This window comes from Gekko japonicus, unplaced genomic scaffold (assembly GCF_001447785.1).
Source record: "Gekko japonicus isolate JY-2015 unplaced genomic scaffold, Gekko_japonicus_V1.1 scaffold162, whole genome shotgun sequence".
Classification (NCBI taxonomy): Eukaryota; Metazoa; Chordata; class Lepidosauria; order Squamata; family Gekkonidae; genus Gekko; species Gekko japonicus.
Window position 1 is genome coordinate 293,949 of NW_015176456.1, and position 23,195 is coordinate 317,143.

Genomic DNA, 23,195 nt, shown 5'->3' on the forward strand with positions numbered 1-23,195 from the left:
TGGATAGGCTGCAGTCTATATTGATGCCGCCCCGCGCATTGGGACAGTCCCTGTTTTCCCGCCCTTTTTTGCCTTGGGGCAGCTGGGAACTGTAGTCCAACAGATTAGGAAGCCCCATTCAACCCAGTGTCCCTACAGGCCCCTCTCTGGAACTACAACTCAATTAAACCTTATGGCGCAACATTTTAAACGGACAGCCACAGACAGCAGCCATCTTACAAACACAGATGACTGCCACTTCGTTACACCTACCAACAGCCTGAGGGAAAAGTTACTCCCAGTACCTGGCTGACCTTGGGCAAGCCGTAGTTCTGATAAGAGCTGTTCTTGAAAAACAGTACTTTCTGTCAGAGCTCTCCCAGCCTCACCTACCTCGCAGGGTGTCTGTTGTGGGGAGGCGGAGGGAAAGGACCTTGTAAGCCACTCTGAGACGCCCTTGGGTAGTGAATAAAAGGTAAAGGTTCCCTTGCTCGAAAGCCAGTCGAATCCGACTCTAGGATTGCGGTGCTCATCTCCGTTTCAAAGCTGAAGAGCCAGTGCTGTCTGAAGACATTTCCGTGGTTATGTGGCCGGCATGACTAAACACCAAGGCACACGGAACGCTGTTACCTTCCCACTGAAGTGGTACCTATTTATCTACTTGCAATTTCTTGCTTTCTAACTGCTAGGTTGGCAAGAGCTGGAACTAGAGACCTCACTCCGTCATGCGGCACCCTGGTCTTGAACTGCTGAACTACCGACCTTCCAGTCTGTAGTTCAGCATCTTAACCACTTGAGCCACTGCAGCAGGGTAGTGAATGGCGGGGTATAAATCCAATCTCTTCTCTCTTCTTCTTCCCACACAGGAGGCAAGCAGAAGTTTCTTTGTCAAGACAGAAAGCCATTTGCCAGGAATTCTATCAGGGCAGAGTGGCTGAAGGGGGAGTGGGCGGGGAACAGACCCAGCACCTGGCCAATGGCAGGGGAGTACTCTTCAGTGGTGGCTGGGCCAATGGCTGAGGGCAAGCATGGAATGTGGCCACCCCAAAACAGGATTATAATATAGAGAGATAAGCTTTGGTGTGGAAGCACACTTATACAGATATGAAGCTTATACCTTGAAATGCAAGCACACTTCTTCAGATCTGAAACTTATACCCTGAATAAGACTTCGTTAGTCTTAAAGGTGCCACTGGACTCAAACGTTGTTCTGCTGCTTCTGCCAATACAGCTACCCACCTAAATCTATGTGGAGTAAAATAGCTCTGGAGTTCGCTCTTCTTTCCGATGAACGACTCAATGTAAAGATAACGTAAAAATATACGACAAATTTGTAGGCAAGAATCTACAAAACTGTGCAAAGCATAACTGATTGGACGATGCTGGAGGGCCCCTTATCACAGACAGCCATGCAGTCTTCTAGAATCCCAAACGCTAAATAAGCCGTCAGAAGAACATCTGCACCAGCCGTATTCTCTCAAGCGTTCTGTGAAACACGAAAATCAAACATCTCGCGAGACTCGATAACAGAGCTGGGCGAAAACGACCGTCGCCACACCCCACATCAATTTTCACGCTCAGCTCTGTATAACTAACCGAAACGTGATAGTTCCCTGAAAGGGACGCAGCAACGAGAAGGGCACAATAGGCGCAAAGGCATACGCGAAGGCTGGCAGGAAAGATCGCGGTTGAGACTACGAACCAAATGCTGAACTAATAGGGGAAGCAGGAACAGAGCGGTAAGTACGTGGTGACGCAATTCTCATCCGTGTCAGTTGGGACAGATAGCCAATCACGTTGCGCAGCGGAGAATTTCGAACGAGCGGGAAGCGGAGGAGGAGGGAGGAAAAACAAAAACGGCTAAACGGCTGTTCGGGGGCCTTGTGCGGCGCGTGCGGAGTGGCGCCGGCGCAGCTAAGGTAACGCACAGAGAACGAGCGAGAGCAACAGCAAGGGCAAGTGATCGGGCGCGTGGAACTGTCAGCGGGCGTTTCATGGGTTCGGTTGACTATTTCGTATAATTTGCGAGGTGGCTTATGGGTGGGAGGTTGTTAAAGGCCGGGGGGGGGGTGGGGGGGTTGTAAACAGCCATATTGGCCCACGCAAAATCCGCAAAGGAGAACAAAATCCGTATTTTTAATAGCTGTGATTAGGATCATCCCCATTGGAACTGAGGTCGAAAGCTTGCACAATGCTACGTTTCATTTGGGTAGTTCTACTGAAAGGTGTGAGGCCATCTCTTACTCGGGAGGTTAAGGGGAGGGGTCGGGGCAAGGCAAGGGCCGGGTGTTCCGCCATGTTGTTTACATGGGAGGTTGATACCTTGTTGCTGATGGCAGCACTTTCTTCAGCGGTGTCGTCTGGAGATTTAATGGGGACGTCATCACCCCGGGCCCGGTTGGGGAAACGGCTTAACGTTTGCCTCAGGTTCTGGAACAAAATGAGAAATGAAAATGTTTTGACTATACCTTCCCGTTTGTTTATACCTTTGGCTCCCTTTCCGTTTATTGTGTGTGTGTGTCATTGTATTTTGATATCCAGTTATACTAGATTTAGGGATGCCAGCCCCCAGGTGTCACCTGGGGAAACCCAGGAATTACATGCTATTGTACCCCACTAAGATCCCTGTCCTTCCCAGGCTCCATCCCCAAATCTCCAGAAATTTCCCAGCTGGCATCTGGCAACCCTCCCCCCCCCCCCGGGGGGGGGAACCAGGCAACCCTAATTTGCATGTATTTTGTGTGCTAACACCTTGAGGCTTGTTAACTATCAAGATGCTCTCTGTGGGGCTAATCAAACTATGGTATTTTTTTCATTGAGTCATGGTGATTGAAGGGAACCGTCACATTTAGAGGTAGTAAACCTCTAAATGTCAGAGGTGATACTAGGGAAACTGGCCTTTTTGCCCTGTTTGTTGGCTTTTCAAAGATAACTAATTAGCTGCTGAATTAAGTGCACCACTGGAGTGTTTAAGTAGGTCTTTGGTAATGTTAGTTAACATTCATCAGTTGGTGCCCTGGAAGTAACATTTTTTTAAAAAATGGTTGTGAGAGAGAGACACAACATTACTGTAGCTTCTTGGGACAAGTTTTGGACAGGGTATTTAATGAGACTATATTGCATGTTTTGGCCTTCAGCTTTACCAGGCTAAGATAAGGTTTGCAGTTAGTACCGAGGCACAGAAAAAGTCCAAAAGCAAAAATTGTGCAATACCTCTTTCCCAGATCAACCACATTTCCCAGAGTGTTAGATGGTTGTAAAATCACCAGGCCCAGATGGCATACAAAAATCACCAGGCCCAGATGGCATACATCCAAGAGTTCTGAAAGAACTCAATTGTGAACTTGTGGATCTCCTGACAAAAATATGTAATCTCTCCTTAAAATCAGCCTCCATTCCTGAGGACTGGAAGATAGCTAATGTCACTCCCATCTTTAAAAAGGGTTCCAGAGGAGATCCGGGAAATTACAGGCCAGTCAGTCTGACGTCGATACCGGGTAAACTGGTGGAAACCATTATTAAGGAAAGAATTAGTAGGCACATAGATGAACAAAACCTATTGAGGCAGACTCAACATGGGTTCTGTAAGGGAAGATCTTGTCTCACTAACCTGTTAATGTTCTTTGAGGGGGTGAACAAACATGTGGACAAGGGGGATCCAATAGATATTGTTTACCTTGACTTCCAGAAAGCTTTTGATAAAGTTCCTCATCAAAGGCTCATAAGTAAGCTCAAAAATCATGGGATAAAAGGACAAGTCCTTTTATGGATCAAAAACTGGCTTATTAATAGAAAACAGAGAGTGAGTATAAATGGGCAGTTCTCCCAGTGGAGGGGGGTAAGCAGTGGGGTACCACAGGGATCAGTACTTGGTCCACTGCTTTTTAACTTGTTCATTAATGATTTGGAGTTGGGAGTAAGCAGTGAAGTGGCTAAATTTGCGGATCACACGAAGTTGTTCAGGGTGGTGAAAACCAGTGAGGATTGTGAGGCACTCCAAAGGGATCTGTCAAAGTTGGGCGAGTGGGCGTCAACATGGCAAATGGGGTTCAATGTGGCCAAGTGCAAGGTGATGCACATTGGAGCCAAAAATCCTAAATATAAATACACGTTGATGGGGTCTGAACTGGCAGAGACTGATCAAGAGAGAGATCTTGGAGTTGTAGTAGATAACTCACTGAAAATGTCGAGACAGTGTGTGACTGCAATAAAGAAGGCCAATGCTATGCTGGGGATTATTAGGAAGGGTATTGTAAACAGATCAGCCAATATCATAATGCCGCTATATAAATCAATGGTGCGACCTCATCTGGAATACTGTGTGCAATTCTGGTCACCACACCTTAAAAAGGATATTATAGCTTTGGAAAAAGTGCAGAAAAGAGCAACTCGAATGATAAAAGGGTTGGAACACTTTCCCTATGAGGAAAGGTTAAGGCGCTTAGGGCTCTTTAGCTTGGAGAAACGACGACTGAGGGGTGACATGATTGAGGTTTATAAGATTATGCATGGGAAAGAGCAGGTAGAGAAAGAGGTACTTTTCTCCCTTTCTCACAATACAAGAACCCGTGGGCACTCCATGAAATTGCTGAGCGGTCGGGTTAGAACGGATAAAAGGAAGTACTTCTTCACCCAAAGAGTGATTAACACTTGGAATTCACTGCCACAGGAAGTGGTGGCAGCTACAAGCATGGACGGCTTCAAAAGGGAATTAGATAAGCATATGGAGCAGAGGTCCATCAGTGGCTATTAGCCACAAGGTATAGATAGGGACTCTGGGGCAAGTGATGCTCTGTCATCTTGGTGCTTGGGGGGGGTCAACAGTGGGAGGGCTTCTAATGTCCTGGCCCCACTGGTGGACCTCCTGATGGCACTGGTATTTCTGGCCACTGTGGGATACAGAGTGTTGGACTGGATGGGCCTTTGGCCTGATCCAACATTGGCATCTCTTATGTTCTTATGTTCTTAGGTATAGTCCCCAAAAAACAAACAAACAAAAAATACAAGATAACTTGAACCTTTCACTGTGATGCCTTTTCAGATATGTTTAGTATGAGTAACCTTCTGGTGGAAAAGTTGTATTCAGCTCACAGAAGCCTGTTTGTACTGGAGGAAATTTCTGCCATTGGTAGAATGGATTCTTTGGATCCAACCCTTAGTTTTTTCCAATTATTCAAACCTTAGGTCCAGGTATTTCTAAATTCAGTAAGGTTTTGCATGTAAGAATTTTATAGAGATGAGACTCAATAATACTTTCATTAAAAATCCTAAAATGTAATTCTATTCTTGTATTTTTAAGGCAGAACATGGCTAGAGAAAAGTGCTTGAAAAAGTCATTTAAGGACACCCTGGAAGACATAAAAGAACGCATGAAAGAGAAGAGAAATCAAAGACTGGCCAAGCTGGGCAGATCATATGTTTTGGGCAAATCAACCTCCATCCTGTCTACCAAGGGTAAAATTGCAGGTAAATGTTTTAATAATTTGCTTATGTTTTCCCAGAATTTGGAGTGTCAAAATTTAAACATTTCCAATTTCTTTCAGATGACTCTTCTGTGCAGCTGAAAAACTTCCAAGCAAACAATAGAGCATTAGCTCTGGCTTTACAAGAGGAGAAAAGCAGAATGAGAGAAGCACAAGATATTATTCTGTACTTAAAGAGAGAATATCAATCGCTGAAGTTTCAGATGCTCGTCTTGCAAAGGAAGGTTGAGTTGCAACAAGAAAGAGAACATGTTGAGGTAATTTTTTAATGTCAGGTGATAGACATCCACACACACGTGTCATCTTAATCAGTTAGACCTCATATTGTATCATACTGGTTTTAATCCAGGCTTAGAATTTCTTACTTTTTTATGCTGGGGGAAGAACAGACTCCAGTTGGCAAAGGGGCCTATATTCAGACATCACAGCAAATTGGAGCTTAATCAAATGGGGAAGTGTTCAGTTGTGTTCTGTTCAAAAAGGAGAGAGGGCGTGTGTAAGCCATGCAATATCTGTAATTGTGCCTAACTGGAATTTAACCACAGTTTATTGTGATGTCTGAATGCAGCCTATAACCCTGCTTCTGTTATTTTTTTAAGTCATTCTTTTTGAAGTATTTCACAATTCTTCAAAGTGTCCAGAAGTTATAGAGCTTAAAGTAAGGAGCAGGCAAAAGTGTATAAGATTAGGCTATTAAGAAATCTGGTGCTTTAACCTTTCAAGGAAAGTAGGTAAGAATAGAGATTTGTCCCCTGTTAGGTTTATATCTGAAAGAGCATGTTGACTAGAAGAATGTTAGTGGTCTGAGTTTTTTTCCTCCTTTGTACACTGTAACAACTGGAGTATTTGATTTTTATTTTCAATTAGACTAGATTATTGATGGTGAAGAAGATTATTTCTAAAGCTGTTCAAAACCTCCTTGAGGCAACTAATCTTCTTGATCCAGCAAAGGATTTATATATCCCAGAAGATGTAAGTTTGTCTTTTTGCCATCTTGTATTTGTGGATTTTAGAGTTTGTTTATGAGTTCAATCTATGAAAATATTAGCTTATGTAGAAAAATCAGAGCTATATATTTTTTAAAAAAATCCTGAAAATACCCAGTGTTTTCTTGATCTTTCTCAATCATGTTTGGCAAACACCGCCAACTTCTCTCTTCCTATCTGTATTAAGTTTATTTACATAAGTAACATGAGCCCCTGATTAGATAAGACAAATGGAGGAAGTAGATAGTTGAGGAGAAATTAGCTTGTTCAAGCCACTTCAGGTTTGGTGTCTTAGAGGGCATGAAGCACATAGATGAACAAAACCTATTGAGGCAGACTCAGCATGGGTTCTGTAAGGGAAGATCTTGTCTCACTAACCTGTTAATGTTCTTTGAGGGGGTGAACAAACATGTGGACAAGGGGGATCCAATAGATATTGTTTACCTTGACTTCCAGAAAGCTTTTGATAAAGTTCCTCATCAAAGGCTCCTAAGCAAGCTCAAAAATCATGGGATAAAAGGACAAGTCCTTTTATGGATCAAAAACTGGCTAATTAATAGAAAACAGAGAGTGAGTATAAATGGGCAGTTCTCCCAGTGGAGGGGGGTAAGCAGTGGGGTACCACAGGGATCAGTACTTGGTCCACTGCTTTTTAACTTGTTCATTAATGATTTGGAGTTGGGAGTAAGCAGTGAAGTGGCTAAATCTGCGGATGATACGAAGTTGTTCAGGGTGGTGAAAACCAGTGAGGATTGTGAGGCACTCCAAAGGGATCTGTCAAAGATGGGCAAGTGGGCGTCAACATGGCAAATGGGGTTCAATGTGGCCAAGTGCAAGGTGATGCACATTGGAGCCAAAAATCCTAAATATAAATACACATTGATGGGGTCTGAACTGGCAGAGACAGATCAAGAGAGAGATCTTGGAGTTGTAGTAGATAACTCACTGAAAATGTCGAGACAGTGTGTGACTGCAATAAAGAAGGCCAATGCTATGCTGGGGATTATTAGGAAGGGTATTGTAAACAGATCAGCCAATATCATAATGCCGCTATATAAATCAATGGTGCGACCTCATCTGGAATACTGTGTGCAATTCTGGTCACCACACCTTAAAAAGGATATTATAGCTTTGGAAAAAGTGCAGAAAAGAGCAACTCGAATGATAAAAGGGTTGGAACACTTTCCCTATGAGGAAAGGTTAAAGCGCTTAGGGCTCTTTAGCTTGGAGAAAAGACGACTGAGGGGTGACATGATCGAGGTTTATAAGATTATGCATGGGAAAGAGCAGGTAGAGAAAGAGGTACTTTTCTCCCTTTCTCACAATACAAGAACCCGTGGGCACTCCATGAAATTGCTGAGCGGTCGGGTTAGAACGGATAAAAGGAAGTACTTCTTCACCCAAAGAGTGATTAACACTTGGAATTCACTGCCACAGGAAGTGGTGGCAGCTACAAGCATGGACGGCTTCAAAAGGGAATTAGATAAGCATATGGAGCAGAGGTCCATCAGTGGCTATTAGCCACAAGGTATAGATAGGGACTCTGGGGCAAGTGATGCTCTGTCATCTTGGTGCTTGGGGTGGTCAACAGTGGGAGGGCTTCTAATGTCCTGGCCCCACTGGTGGACCTCCTGATGGCACTGGTATTTCTGGCCACTGTGTGATACAGAGTGTTGGACTGGATGGGCCTTTGGCCTGATCCAACATTGGCATCTCTTATGTTCTTATGCATTCTGTGTCTTTCAGCTAGATGAGCTGCTTCCTGCTTAACTAGTTTCAGTCAGTAGCTATTTAGTAAGCAAATATGCACTCGTTAAAGACTGTCCAAGATAAGTGAACAGAAAGCTGCTTGGCAAACTTTTGGGTGAGAGGCAGAATTCCAGATAGATTTTTCTTCCCCATCCAATTCCTCATGGGCTTTCAGCTTATAAGATTCTAAGTAATAATTGAGGTGAAACCTGGTGTTATTACTGGAGAACTTTGCAAGGTGGTGGCAGAAACATGGAGGCTACTTTCTCAGCCCTGAGTGCTTGGCATGTAACCATACTCAGCAACTGCACGTGTATAGCACTGAGTAAGTAGCAGCCATGATCCCACTGCTGCACTGCAGTTCCCTTTGGCAGGGAAAATTAGGTTCCCCCTCAACTGCCCCTCATCATCAGAAGCTTTCTCCTTCTGGTGGATTATTACACATGTTGCTACTGTCCTGTTTTGCTTTCTGGCCCCTGATGTCATTCTGTCCCCCCTGCCCAATAGGATTTTTGGCATTCTGACTTTTTATTTCTCTGTCTTCACAGAGTTGTAACACAGAATAATTCTGTGCAAGGCTGCTTTTAACACCACAGTTTTTAGCATTTATATAGTACGTTTTTAAAAGATGTTGTAAGGCCTAGTAGTACGTACTGACATGTCAGAAATTTTAAAATAACGGAAAAATGAAATATATTTTTCACTGCATCCTTTTGCTGGAATAACTGTTACTGTTTTAAACTGAGATTAGACCATTGTGCATTTTTTGCCAGGCCATTTTTCTGCAAGGGTAGAGATCCTTACCTTTACCTTAAAATCCCAGTTTTTAACTTCATGCAGATCAGCCAAGTGTGAAAGCAGGCTATATACTGGTCAGATTGTGAGAGATGTCTAATTTAGCAGCAAATGCTAAGATATGAAGGTTCTAAAATGAAAAAAAAAGATGTTGAAGTAATGCAACATGAAAGAAATGTGGTTGGACAGACATGCAGAATAAGTTCAAATATTGTACTGGCCTTTTTAATGCAAGATGTGATAGTTTGTGTTACATCATTCAGTGTGCAAGCTGCTGTCTTTGGGGCATTGAATGTATTACCATTAATTGAATAATATTTTTGTAGAGCCAGACTCTGTGTGTCCCAGCATTTAGAGAGTGTGATTCCAGTCGTGGAAGAAACCAAGCTGCCATGTACGTAAGAATATTTTGCATTTAGTAAAGCTTCTTAGAGATTTAGTGTTATGTCACTTTGTTTTATGACAGAGGATAAAATACATTTTTACAGTATAATTGTTTTCTGAAGTAGGTTTATGGTGATGGAAGGTGGTTCATACTAACTCAAAATAAATACAAGGCTGGTTGATAGAAAATGAGTTTTCATATTATTTGGGTATTTCTAAGACGAAAAATTATCTCTTAAGCTATATTATGAGTATACTGTACTAAAATCATGAAAACGGATCTAGAAGCATATGTTCTAAAACGATGGCATATAGGAAATGTAATAATTCACCACTGAATCATAATTTTGATGGAGCCAACTGTAAAGCAGAGCACTGAGGAAAGGTTCAGGGACACTCCTTTAGCCTCACAGGAGTACTAAATGGATCATGTGTGATTTTGACAGGTTTTAGAAAATGTACTGAATAATATTTTTAATTCAAAGCTTAAGAATATGCCATAATTTTGAAGCTACAATTCGGTATGTTTAAATATATCCAGGAAACATACTTGTTTCCTGACTTAGTAATGCATAGAATTCATTAATTGGTTCATGAGAACTGAATGGACTGTTATAACCAGCGATCCCTACTCTTTAGACCAACATGTTATCCAAGGAGTGAATAGCCATTGCTTTGTAATCCGTTCTCCTTCAGGCATGTATCCTGTTGATTTATTTATTCTGTTTATTTTACAATGTATATTTTGCCTTTCAACCCCAAACAGTGATGTCACTGTGGACAGAAGGAGGGTTATTGATTCAAAATTAATGTAGAAAATATTGTTCTCATTCAGTGGGGGAAGTAATCCAAGCTGGTTAGGTCACACTTCCTCTTGCTTTGCTGAGATGGAAGATGAAAAGATCTGAAGGAGAGCCTCTACAGCGGGGTCAAAGAAGAGGAAGGAGACAGTCAAAGAAATGCCTTTTCTTCCCAGAGCTCTGGGCATCGGAGATGAGGCAGAAAAGGGACCTGACGCCAGCAGCTGCTGCTGTGGGCAGAGCAGGAAGATCTGAAGCTTTGGATCTCTCCTTTGCTGCAAGTTGTGCAAGGGCCCCAGGCATGGGCCATGTGGAGCAGACGGTGGATGGAATCTTCTGATGGGACCCAAAAGCTTCCAAGTTGGCAGGTAGTGAATTCATCTGGCAGAGCAGGGTGATCTGAAGCTTTGGATCTCTCCCCTGTCATACCTCCAATAGAATATGTGTGAAGGTCCCTGCAGTTAGCAGTGGGCCATGTGGAGTAGATTGCAGCTGGAATCACAACAGCACACTCATTGACCTGAAGCTTCAGATCTCCCTTGCTGTGCCACTGACCGAAGACATGTGACATCCCCTATAGCGGGTCACACAGAGTAGATTGTGGCTGAAGTTGCCTTACGGGACTTGGAAGGGTCTGGCAGGAAGCAAGCTTATTGGAGAGGGAGGTGAGTGAAGCCCCCACACCCCCCCCCCCCCCCCCCAAGAAACCGCGGCGTGACGTGAGTGGGGCAGTTCTGAGGGCCAGGAGTGGCATGACGGAACAGGCCTTTTCCCCCCAGGCCATACGGGCCTTCTTGGGCCCACTGACAAGTGCAGGAGGCCAATATGGTGGCTGTGCCATTTTGCCCATCTTTCTCAGCCTGGAGATAGGTAGGCTGGCTGATGCAAGCCTACTTCCATTTCAACCCCCATTAGAGCTTCCCAGGATCCAGCCACCATGGGCAGGGGACTGTGCAGGAGCAGGGGATGGACAGGAACTAGCAGAACCCAATCAAAGGGGTAACCTTCCTACAGTCTATTGATCTCATAGCGACCGCAGGCATAATTAAGGAGAAGGGAGAGCACACGGTCTGGACCAAGTAGGGCAAGGCTGATGGACCTCCTTAGAAATGCAGAACAGCATCAACTGGTGGGAACCGCGAGCAAGCAGGTTAGCCCTAGTTGCTGCCCTGGACCTATTGTGAGACAGGAACGTGTTGTAAGGACTGACAGCACGATGGAGAAGGCTCACGTCGACTTTCAGTTTTCGTCGACTTGCGAACAAACACACTCCATCAAGCTCCGATGGGTGCGATTCGGATTGAGGCGGCAGGGAGGGGGTTCGGAAGCCTTCGAGCCCCCCCCCCCCCAAAGCTCTTGTAGGGAGCTTCTGGACTGGAGCGCTGGAAGACCCAAAGCTGCGGCTGAAGGATTGGGGCTTCTTTAGCTCCTTAAGGTCACACTGTCCTGAGGCCAGCAATGGTGACCAGAGACGTTACCAGACCAGAGCGCACAAGGACTTAAGCAAAAGGACTCTCCCTACGGGATGGCACCCAGCGAAAAAAATAGTGAGTGAAGTTTCAAAAGAAAGACAAAAGTAAAGAGGGTGGAGGAACTGACAGTGAGACGGCAAAGCCCCATAGAGAAAGGGGGGGAACTCTCAGGAGGAACAACCCTACCCTACAGCGCAGCAAAACGGGAAGCAAGCAGACAAAAAGCTGTTAGAAACCCACCCAAACCAAGCGGATCGCAGTGGGGCTCGTTATTCAGTCCAGAGAAAAACCTTAGAATTTTTAAGAACTTTTATCTTAATGTAAACAATGTCGCAGCGAGGGGGGGAAATGGCGTCCAGAGGCAGAGGCACCACAGGAAGTGCCAGCACAGCATCACCGGTCACAAGACCGGAAGCTACCACTGATTTAGCTGGTACAATTTCTGAACCCTTGCACTCCCTGTTGGATCAGCTAACGAATCTCAATAAGAAATTTGTTGATTTGCAGAAGGAGCTGAAGGAGACCAAAGACAAATCAGAGAAGACAGACAAAAAGCTAAAAAAGGTTGAAACTAAGACCAAAGAGATGGATCAAAGAATGGACATTTCTGATAAAGAAAGAGCTTCTGAAAAGCAACAATTACTACAATTGCAAGTGGAAAAATCCCTATATGTTTTAAGATTTCAAGGGATTCCGGGGGAAAAAAAGATGAAAATTTAAGAGAAATCCTAAGTGAAGCATTGCCCCCCCGATCAACAGCAAACCTGAAATATTGCAAGTGGGACATAGGCATGATTTATAGAACTTGTTCAGAGTTTGTGGGGAAAAAAATCTTCCAGGGGAAATATTTGTTAAATTTTAAAAAGATCAACAAGAGACTCAATTCAATTCAAATACCTTTTATTGGCATACAATATTGGAAGAGATAAAAACAAGAGACTCGATACTTAAAGCTTTACTGCCACAACATTAAAAATCCAAGAGGAAGAGATAAAAATACTGAAAGACGTTCCATTTGAAATACGTAAGAAGCAGAGGAAAAGAAGGCGACAAGAAAACAGTGATCATCAGGCGTCAGCCACTGACAGCTCCTCATCTACTTCGGTGTCCCTGGATGAAATCTTTGATTCTGATTTGGGATCTGCTGCACCCAGATCTTATAAGGTTAAAATCCCCTGGCAAAAGAAGAAGAAGTGCAACGACAAGAAGGCATTCAAATGAAGATCTGAGATTTTTCTATGTTAGAATTTAAAGAATTGATATTATTGCCCATATGCAATGCTAAAATTAAGAAATTTTTGTTCTTTCTATTTGAATACTTATTACTTAGAAATTAAATGGTATATTGTAAACATGAACATGTGGGGAAACATCCAAAGTGCAAGATAGATCACTATTGTACCTTGCTACTCTAAATTTGTAGTGTGTAGATTTATAGTTTATAGTGAAAAGCAATAAAAATTCTATAAAAAAAGGAAAGAAAAGGCTCACGTGAACCGCCAGGGCAGTACCAGAAACATTACTCTCTGCAAGGGAAGTGGAGATCCTCTTACAAAACAACACCTAATAAGTCTGAAGGCCCTACACCTGCAAGGCCTGTCAAACGTTCAACCTGATTGGCTGGGCAGAAAGGATTTGGGCTCAGGAGAAGGGGAAATAATCCACAACATCTTTTGGGAGGTCTCGACCTGGTTTGGTGTGCCAATAATTGATCTGCAGGCATTGCAGAACATGTACCAAAGTCCTATCAAGGTCCTCTGAACCATAAGCAGAGGGTGAAGATGTGCTGCTACTCCTCCTCTGAAACAAGACACTTCCAGTTATTTTTAAACTGGTTTAAATAAAGGGATCAAGGGTTTTTGCCCACAGCAGGCTTGTGAAACACAAATCTGGGGTTACTTTCATTTGGTCCAGCTATCTTTTACTTAAATGTGTAAGCGGAGAGACATGGCAATGAGGGGACCTGCAATCGAAGCCAGTGAAGGCTTAAGCATCTTTTAAAGACTCCAGTGTTACTGTGCCTACTGAACTTAAAATGTTCTTGCTTGTACACATGTTAGTCTCCGGTACTACCATTTAGAAAATGTCACCTATTTTGAAAGTGGTGTTGACTTCTTCCATCCAATGATGTTGATTTTTAGGGGGAAAATCCTGATCAACATGGAGCACAGTCTGATTTAGCATATTTATTTGGATTTATATGTACAAAACAAAAATGTAAAAGTAATCCATGTTGATTTCATGTCCCAATAGCAACAAATACTTGAGCTGAAATATTTGATCAGGGGAAAAACAATACTTGTGGGGAAATTGAAGACGGTACGGCATGCACTTCCTTATGTTACTTAAGAAGGAAACTGACACACTCATTTCAGCACAGCCACATAATTGTGCATGGTATGCCATGGAATTTACCTCTCATCCGCTGAGCTCACCAGATACCTCATCAGTTGAAGTACACAGTCTGGGTGGATACACATAAGAATTTTACCTTTGGTTTTTAATTGGCCTGCATAGCCTATTAAATGAATTCATGGCTTGCCTTTTAAAATGGACTTATTATATGCATTTGTGAGTCCCTAGCATTCTACCAGGGCAGAAGCCACTTCAACGGCCTTTTTTCCACTAGAGTTCCCACAGATGAGATCTGTACAACAGCTACTGGGATGGACCAGCAGGTCTCTATTGAGACGGCCTTTGGGGGAAGAGTGTTATGGCAAGTAGTAGGGTGAGATGATAATTATAAAAGCCATCTTTCTGAGTCTCTCCCACCCTATCAGTCAGCTTTGGCATGTAACCAGCTTGGATGACTTGGACTTACCTCAACATTGGACTTACCTCAAGCTTTCTTCTCTTCAGTGGGGCGAAGTCCACCCTCACACAAAAAAGGACAATATATAGTTATTAGTAGGTTGGGAAGGAAAAGTAGAGGCGAATATGGAGCTAGGCTTTTGGACTGGAGGGGAGGTCTCACTCCGCCCCCAGAGATGCCATACAAAAATTTGCATAGCCCTGCCTGGACCGAAAGGAGGCATGATCTAACCAGCTTGGATGACTTTGCCTCACTAAAGAGAAGAAACCTTCAGGTAAGTCCAGTGTTTATTTCTGAAAATTAGTGATAAAAAATAATGAGGGCGGGGTTTCTTTAATAATGGTATTTATTTTTTTAAAAATCTCAATAAATTTCAACTGTTCCTCTTAGGGCAATTCTAAAGCCTGACTTCACTGTCACTGTAAATAAGCAAGGCAAAACATTCACAAGTGAACTTGAAGATAATGCAGACAAAAATTATTTGGATTTTTTATCTGATTCCTGGCAAGATATGGAAAATAACTCCACAGGCCTAGTGCTGCAGACAAATGAAGGTAAGTAGTCCCATGTTTTGTTTTGTTTTAGATGTAAGTGTTGAAGACTCTGTTTGGGATACAAAGAACTTAATTTGATACCCCGGGTCTTTGGACTTCTGGTTTGCAGACCACAACATCACCACCATTCCATGTTACTTAAACTAATTTTAAATCTCCTGTAATTTTCCCTCCATGCTTTCTCCAAGGAAATGTTATATGGTTCTCATCTCACAATCTGCCATGTGCTGAAGTGGAGTTGAAGTGTAAACAAGAATGGCTTAGTTCTTCATGCCTTAAGGCAAAATAGTTTCTAAAAAACTTTCTTCCTCATGATCCTTACCTACTTCCTTCTGGGTTACCCTTCTTTTTCTATTTAAAGGAAAGGGGTGCTCTCTACACCTCGGTCATTTAAATTCTGTATTCGTCAGTGTGACTTTCTAGCTGAGGTCTGGGCTGATAACTCTGTTCTTCCCAGGCCAAATTAATCTCTGTATTTGTGGCCCTGAATTGTCCTGTGCCTGTGAAACTGACTCTTTTGTAGCTTTTCCATTGCTAGCTCTTTACTTGTAGAAAGGCACTTTAGGCACATAAAGAGTGCAGACCCAGTTGCAACTCTGACATGAATCCTGAGATGTAGGCCATTTCTTCACAGTGCATATCGAGATGATTATATGTAGCACATTCTTCCCATGCATGTGGTAAAATACAGCAAATGAAAACTATGTTCAGCAGAATCAGGAAAACAGGGTTCTATTGAACACTATGGAAATACTTCTCATGGGTGTGTTATGAGTGGATTGTGCCCTTTGTTTGCTGTATCACAGCTGTGTTCATTATTACTATTCTAATATGTTCACTATTCTGTCAAGCCTTTTTAACCATATGTGTTCTCTCTGAAAATACTGCATGCTAATTGTAGTATTCTTAGGTTTAATTAATTGTTCTAGAAATAATCTTGGATATCCGCTGTGCATTTGTTTAACCTGAACTACTGAAGTGGTCAGCAAATTGTTTCTTAGGTCTATACAAATGGCAATTGACATATGTTATCTTAAATTATCAGGGTGGCAAAATAGTTTTCGTGAGGATTGTCAACCATTTGAGAGCAGAAGTACCTCATCAAATGAACAGAGTAAGCAAGTTGGTAATTCCTTACCTAAAAGTGTATCTACCCGGCGTCACTATTTAAAGAACCAAGACCAAAGTGAATTATGTGTTTCTGATGGTAACAATTTAGAAATAACTGACCAGATTAAAGAATCTTGTGAACAAGACAAAACTAGACCTGAGAAAGATCTAGAGATTCATAATGAACAGTTCGAAGAAGTCCATCCTTGTACAGAGAATATGTATGATACAAACAGAGATCAAAGCTTGGTGTGTTCATATATGCTGACTGAATCCAGTACATCAACAACTGATCTAAAGGAAACTAATTTTAATAGTATTGGTGATTCGCAAACACAGAAGGAGAGAGGTCAAAAAAGGAAACTGGAAGAAGTGAAAAATCGTTCCAGGACAAGATCAAAAAAGAAAAGTCAGAGTAAGCGTTCCTGTTCCAAAGAAAAATCAGATTCATCTGTGGGCTCCAGTGATGCTTATAACTTTATTTTTGAGGAGAGCATCCATATTACACCTTTCCGACAGAACAAAAAAAATGAGAATATCACAGACAATAAAAGTTATGTAGAAGAAATGTGTAGTGATTTGTCATCAGACGATAACTCTGATGACAGTCTCTATGTGCCTTACAAAAACAAATCAAAATCTGGGGAAACATTAAGCCATGGAAGCGATGCAGCCCCAGTATGCACAAGATGGCAATCCAAAACTACTGTTTCAGAACAGCATGAAAGAACTACTGAAGGAAAAATGTCTATAGGTAAGTAGACCATTGAAAGTTATGTTCCCTTCCAATTCATTATTGTGCTTTTACGAATTAAATGTGTATGTAATTAAAGTATATCTGAAGAAGTGAGCAGTGACTCACAAAAGCTCAAACCCTGGCACAAATTCTGTTAGTCTTTAAGGTGCTACTGGACACTTGTTCTTTTCTATGTAATTAAAACAGAGACATCTGCAACTAACTTTCCTATAGATATAATTGAGCTGTTACATTCTTTCAAAACTGAATAATCTTAGACTTAATTTTTGTGTGTTTGCATTTTGCTTCCAAATAGATATATTTAGATATATTTCCATGAAATCTTTATTATTGTCCTGTTCTTGACTGTGCCATGTAAGAATTGACATTGTTTTGCTCTCTTCCCTGTATTTATTAATGTGACACACAGTATTTCCTCATGTTTAACATGAACAATATGGAGAAAAAAGTACAGCTCTGACAAGGAGCCTTGCTCTGTTTCCTACATGGAATATTGATTTGCATGCTCCAGAATCTGCTTTGTTATCTCATGTTGAAAGTTGATCCTAGGAGTCTCTAAGTGGACCAGACCTTCAACCCTCTGGATTTTAACCTAAAATTCTCTGGATTCCAGAGAAAGTCATAGTTACTTGTACAACTTGATATAGTGGCACCCAGTTCCAGCCACTAAGTGCTCTGTGTGTGTGTGTGTGTGTGTGCCCACACCCCTTAAAATAAACAAATAGCTGTTACAACAGAGGATAGTAAAAGTTGGGGTACTCTAAGGAACTGTATTGGGGCTTGCCAGCAATGGAATTGGAGGCAGTGTGTCTTACAAACACATACCAGGGCAAAGAACAGGGATTGCAAATTAGAATAATACAAGTGGAGACCCGCAAGAAACATTCGGGATGGTTATCGTATTCCTCACACCTTTGCTTCCTCCTGTCTCCCTCTACCTCTCCCACACTCTCCCTTCTGCCCCCCTTTCTTTCTCTCTCTCCTCCATGTATGGTTTGGAGGGTGAAGTCTATGGCATTATAGTGATCTGTAGTTCCTCCCCTCCTCAAATCCCACCCTCCCCTTGCCCCACCCCACAAATGTCCAGGAATTTCCAGCCTCCAGGTGGGACCTGGGGATGCCTGGAATTATTGCTCATCTCCAGACTACAGAGATAACTTTCCATGGAGAAAATGGACGCTTTGGAGGTTGGACTCTGTGACATTGTACCCCACTAAGGTCCCTGTCCTCCCCAGGCTCCACCTGCAAATCTCCAGGTGTTTCCCAGCCTGGATCTGGCAACCTTATCCACAATCCCCTGCCGGTGGCGGGAGGGGGGGACCTGGCGACCCTAAACTGCTGCCAGGCCTAGGGTTGCAAATCTCTAAGTGGGGCCTGGAGGCCCACCACCCCAGAATTACAACTAAACTCAAGACAGCAGAGATCTGTCTCCCTGGAGAAAATGGCTGCTTTGGAGCGTGGACTCTGTGGCATTATACCCAGCTGAGGCCTCTCCCTTCCCCAAACCCAGCCCTCCTTACAGTCCACCTCAAAACCTCTAGAGATTCCCCAGGCTGGCACTGGCAGCCCTTGTCAGGCCTGGCCCCAAGGCTCCCTCCTTCAGAGGCCAGGAAAGGGCCCTTCCCCCACCCTTTTACTGGCAGAGCCAGTTAGAAGGGCCCCCCCCAGCCACCGTGAACGTTCTAATCTCTCTCTCACCGTTGATCCCTGGAGTTAGATCCCTGCAGAGGCCATTTCAAAAGGTATTGGGGGGCATTCAACCCTCCCTGAAGGGATTTTTTTACTTCTTGGATTTTTCTGCAGACACAGGAAGTCTACTGACTATGTAGGAAAAGCTGTTGGGGGAAAGTGAGCCCTCTGTTCGCAGAAATAAGTATCCACACAACCCGCCCCCTGTTGGAATTAGATATATAGATGACAAAGGTGGAGGCTTACTGTGTATTGCCATACCATATGTTACAGGCAAATATGGAGATAATACGTCTGTAACTGGGGAAAACAGTGGATCTAATTCTGTAATGAAAATTGCTGAAAAGGTTCCGTGTTACATTTTCACTGTAGTGGACAAAGAAAAGGAAAACAAGATGAGTTCTTCTGAAAATATCAGCTTTAAAAAAGGTAATTTCATTGCTTTGATAGTCTTATTCCTTTGTCTGTGGACAGCTTTTAAACAGAACGAAGTATGTTAATCTACATATAAAGATATTTCTAATTTGTCAACAAGTAATATGTCAACAGGTATGACATAACAAATTTCAAAGATGTTTTTAAAAGGGTAATACACTTTAATTTGTGTATATTCATACAGTTTATTAATGTTAAATCCCAATTCTACACATTTATTTATTTATTTATTTCTTCGACTTACTACCCCGCTCTAACCCCCGAAGGGGTCTCTGAGCGGCTACAGTTACTCATTATCCCTAACCTATGGCTACAATTCTTAGGGGTGGGGACATCCCTACCGGCACCCAGTGGAGGAGTTTTTAAAGCAAACTCACTGTTTTGATGGAGGCTTACTCTCAAATAAGCATGCATAAGATAGATTCACAAACAGTAGATCCAGACAAGTGGGAGCCATTCAGTAGCCAATAGAAATTATGCTGCTTGTCTGACACACTTGACATAACTGCATGGCAAAGTGGTGATCTTTAGCCTCCATCTACATAGCTATTCTCAGGGTTGTGCCCAGTCAGCAGCTGCTTTGGATAATACTGGGCTTAATTTTGTGATAGTAGATTACTGACAAGTGTGTTTCTGATTAATGCGGGTGTCATTCAGTTAGATGTCTGCATTGTTTACTTCATTTATAGCCTGCCTTTCTCTCCAATGGGGAGTGTCTTACATCGTTTATACTTAAAACAGCCCTGTGAGGTAGGTTAGACTGGGAGTGCGTGACTGGTCCAAAATCACCCAGCAAGCTTCTAGAGCAGAGTGGGGAACTGAGCCTGAGTCTTGATCCTGATCCTGGTCCAACACTCTTAATCTCTACACCACATATTTAAGTAATCTGGATCTACGACTCAAGTTTGGTTGTGAACAGTAACATGAAGTAACCTTTTGTTCTGGTGGAGGGGCAGTTGGGCATGTACTTGTGCTTGTGGGAACATTGCTGGGCTGAGGAGAGGGGATGAAATTGTTTCTGTATCTTACATCAAGGGAGCTTCATTGACACAAGAGGAGGCAGAACATATTCCTTAGCACCTTCCCAATGTGCATGACTTTTTAGTCGCCATGGGTCCCATGGTCCCAGGCATCAGCTGTTGGAAGGAAGTGAACATAGGAAAGATCTGTGATCTTTGCACTCATGGATTGCTAAGATCACTCTGATCGGACCCTGGTTAGTATGTGGGTAGGAGACCACCAAGTCCAGAGTTGCAGCACAAAGGTATGCAATGGCAAACCACCTGGGGTTGCCATAAGTCAGCTGTGACTGGACAGCAAAACAAACCAAACCCCCAATTAGAGTGGAAGAGAGGCAAACTAATACTGGTAATTCTTTGAACAGGTAAACGTTCTGAGGATCTTAAGAAATGTTGTCATCTCGGCGATATTACCAACCTTACGTCATCTTCTCCCAAAACTAGAGATTCTCATTCTACCATCGCTACTGGTGAAAAAGATTCTTTTCCTCACAGACGCAGATGTACCATTAGTATGTCCTATAAGGAACCACCTATCAACAGGTTAGTGCCTTCATCTTCATTTCAGTTCAATCAAAAAAAGCTGCAAAGTGTAAAACTCACTGAAAATGTCAAGACAGTGTGTGACTGCAATAAAAAAGGCCAATGCTATGCTGGGGATTATTAGGAAGGGTATTGAAAACAGATCAGCCAATATCATTATGCCCCTATATAAATCAATGGTGCCTCATTTGGAATACTGTGTGCAGTTCTGATCACCACATCTTAAAAAGGATATTATAGCTTTGGGAAAAGTGCAGAAAAGGGCAACTCGAATGATAAAAGGGTTGGAACACTTTCCCTATGAGGAAAGGTTAAAGCGCTTAGGGCTCTTTAGCTTGGAGAAACGACGACTGAGGGGTGACATGATCTAGGTTTATAAGATTATGCATGGGATAGAGCAGGTAGAGAAAGAGGTACTTTTCTCCCTTTCTCACAATACAAGAACTCGTGGGCACTCTATGAAATTGCTGAGTGGTTGGGTTAGAATGGATAAAAGGAAGTACTTCTTCACCCAAAGAGTGATTAACACATGGAATTCACTGCCACAGGAAGTGGTGGCAGCTACAAGCATGGACGGCTTCAAAAGGGAATTAGATAAGCATATGGAGCAGAGGCCCATCAGTGGCTATTAGCCACAAGGTATAGATAGGGACTCTGGGGCAAGTGATGCTCTGTCATCTTGGTGCTTGGGGGGGGTCAACAGTGGGAGGGCTTCTAATGTCCTGGCCCCACTGGTGGACCTCCTGATGGCACTGGTATTTCTGGCCACTGTGGGATACAAATGCTTTCCTTCGAAGATGATTGGATTTTGTGATTATGTAGGATCTTTGCACCATGCATGCTTCTTTTGAGCGCTGTGGAACTCTCTGCCTCTCACTTTCATCATGGAATTCCAGTGTTTTTTTCAGTGAGCCTTAAAGTGCATAGCAGGAGAAGCCACGAGCTACCTCTGCAGTGCCTTGGAAAGGAGGCACATGTGGAGCACAGGTGTTGAACATAAGAACATAAGAGAAGCCAATGTTGGATTGGGCCAATGGCCCATCCAGTCCAACACTCTGTCACACAGTGGCCAAAAATACCAGGTGCCATCAGGAGGTTCACCAGTGGGGCCAGGACATTAGAAGCCCTAATACAGAGCATCACTTGCCCCGGAGTCCCTATGTATAAAGTAGAGGTAAAGGTTCCCTTGCTCGAAAGCCAGTCAAATCCGACTCTAGGGTTGCGGTGCTCATCTCCGTTTCAAAGCCGAAGACCAGCGCTGTCCGAAGACATTTCCATGGTCATGTGGCTGGCATGACTAAACACCAAGGCGCACGGGACGCTGTTACCTTCCCGCTGAAGTGGTACCTATTTATCTACTTGCAATTTCTTGCTTTCGAACTGCTAGGTTGGCAGGAGCTGGAACTAGAGATGGGAGCTCACTCCGTCATGCGGCACACTTGGGTCTTGAACTGCTGAACTACCGACCTTCCACAGCCTGCAGTTCAGCATCTTAACCACTTGAGCCACTGCAGCTTTTGTCCCTATCTGTACCTTGTGGCTAATAGCCACCAATGGACCTCTGCTCCATATGCTTATCTAATTGTTGAATCCAAGGTTATGCATTTAACTGTACTAACGAAGGCAAGAATAATATTGAACATTTTCAAAAATGAGCTTATTGTATCATAATTTGTTTCCCTAGGAAGCTTCGACGGGGAGACCCTTTCACAGATACCGATTTTCTGAATTCTCCCATTTTTAAGGAGAAAAAGAGCTCCAAGTCAGTTAAAAAGAAATCACTGTCCAGATACAATGAGGCGTTTGTTGGTTCCCTTTGAGAACCTTTTTCCATGCAAAATGTATGACTTCATCTGTTAGTTCAAATGTTCTTATGGTGTAAAGAGTATTTTAGCCAGATTGTGTTGCTATGAAATCTGAACTGTATATTTGTACATACAGCTGTTCTACTTATGGGTTTAGATGTGATTAGCACTTTAGTAACACTTCCCTATCACACACACACAGACATACTATGACTTCCGTATTACATATTAAAAATCAATAGCCGTGTAACTGAAATATGTAAATAGGAAACTAGTTCCTTCTCAGCTGACAGAGAAAAGAGAATTCTGTCCTTCAGTCTCTCTTCCCCTCTTCCCTTCCCTTTATATTATGGAAATTATACTGCCTATGTGTTTTATAATTAATTTTGGTGTCCTGGGAATTACAATTCCCAGGAAGCACTTAATTTGGGAGGGGGTAGTGAGGAATACCATTGCATCACTCCCTATAAGCAGGGCAGGTAAACAGGGTTAGCTGGGTGGAAGGAAGTCTGGCTTGGATTTACTACTGGAGATGGAGAAGAAATGGGCAGCTCTGTAGCTCACCTCACTTTGAAGTGGGCTTTCCAAGCAAAGTAGTTCACGTGTACATTGAGCCAAAGGAGTATGAACTCTGTTTTACTGCCTCTGTTTGGGTGGAATGCCCATTCTACAGAAGCATAAGGTTGATTTGTAAGCCTTATAAACTTGAGTTTAGTGTGAACCGCAAATCAGTCTAGCAGTGTATTGATTAATTTCTTTGTAGAGGTTTCTCAACTGTCATTTACCGTTACTGAAATTTGTAATAAATATTCAATAAAGTATA

At 42.9% G+C, this 23,195-nt stretch overlaps 1 protein-coding gene across 7 annotated transcripts; it reads left to right on the top strand.

The window, feature by feature from the left end:
* Window positions 1-1,570: 1,570 nt before the first annotated feature.
* Window positions 1,571-23,153, top strand: SGOL1 (shugoshin-like 1 (S. pombe)). Of its 7 annotated transcripts, none has more exons than XM_015426950.1 (10): window positions 1,571-1,718; window positions 5,279-5,445; window positions 5,523-5,719; window positions 6,330-6,434; window positions 9,319-9,386; window positions 14,851-15,014; window positions 16,060-16,878; window positions 18,844-18,999; window positions 20,390-20,567; window positions 22,252-23,153. In XM_015426950.1, the coding sequence occupies exons 2-10, from the start codon at window positions 5,286-5,288 to the stop codon at window positions 22,385-22,387; spliced, it is 1,983 nt and encodes a 660-aa protein (XP_015282436.1). In that variant the 5' UTR covers window positions 1,571-1,718; window positions 5,279-5,285; the 3' UTR covers window positions 22,388-23,153. The 7 variants fall into 7 exon arrangements, with proteins under 7 accessions (XP_015282436.1, XP_015282432.1, XP_015282439.1 ...); XM_015426946.1 differs by lacking the exon at window positions 1,571-1,718 and adding an exon at window positions 1,832-1,898; XM_015426953.1 differs by lacking the exon at window positions 1,571-1,718 and adding an exon at window positions 1,832-1,898 and having other exon boundaries at window positions 18,943-18,999.
* The last annotated feature ends 42 nt before the right edge of the window (window positions 23,154-23,195 follow it).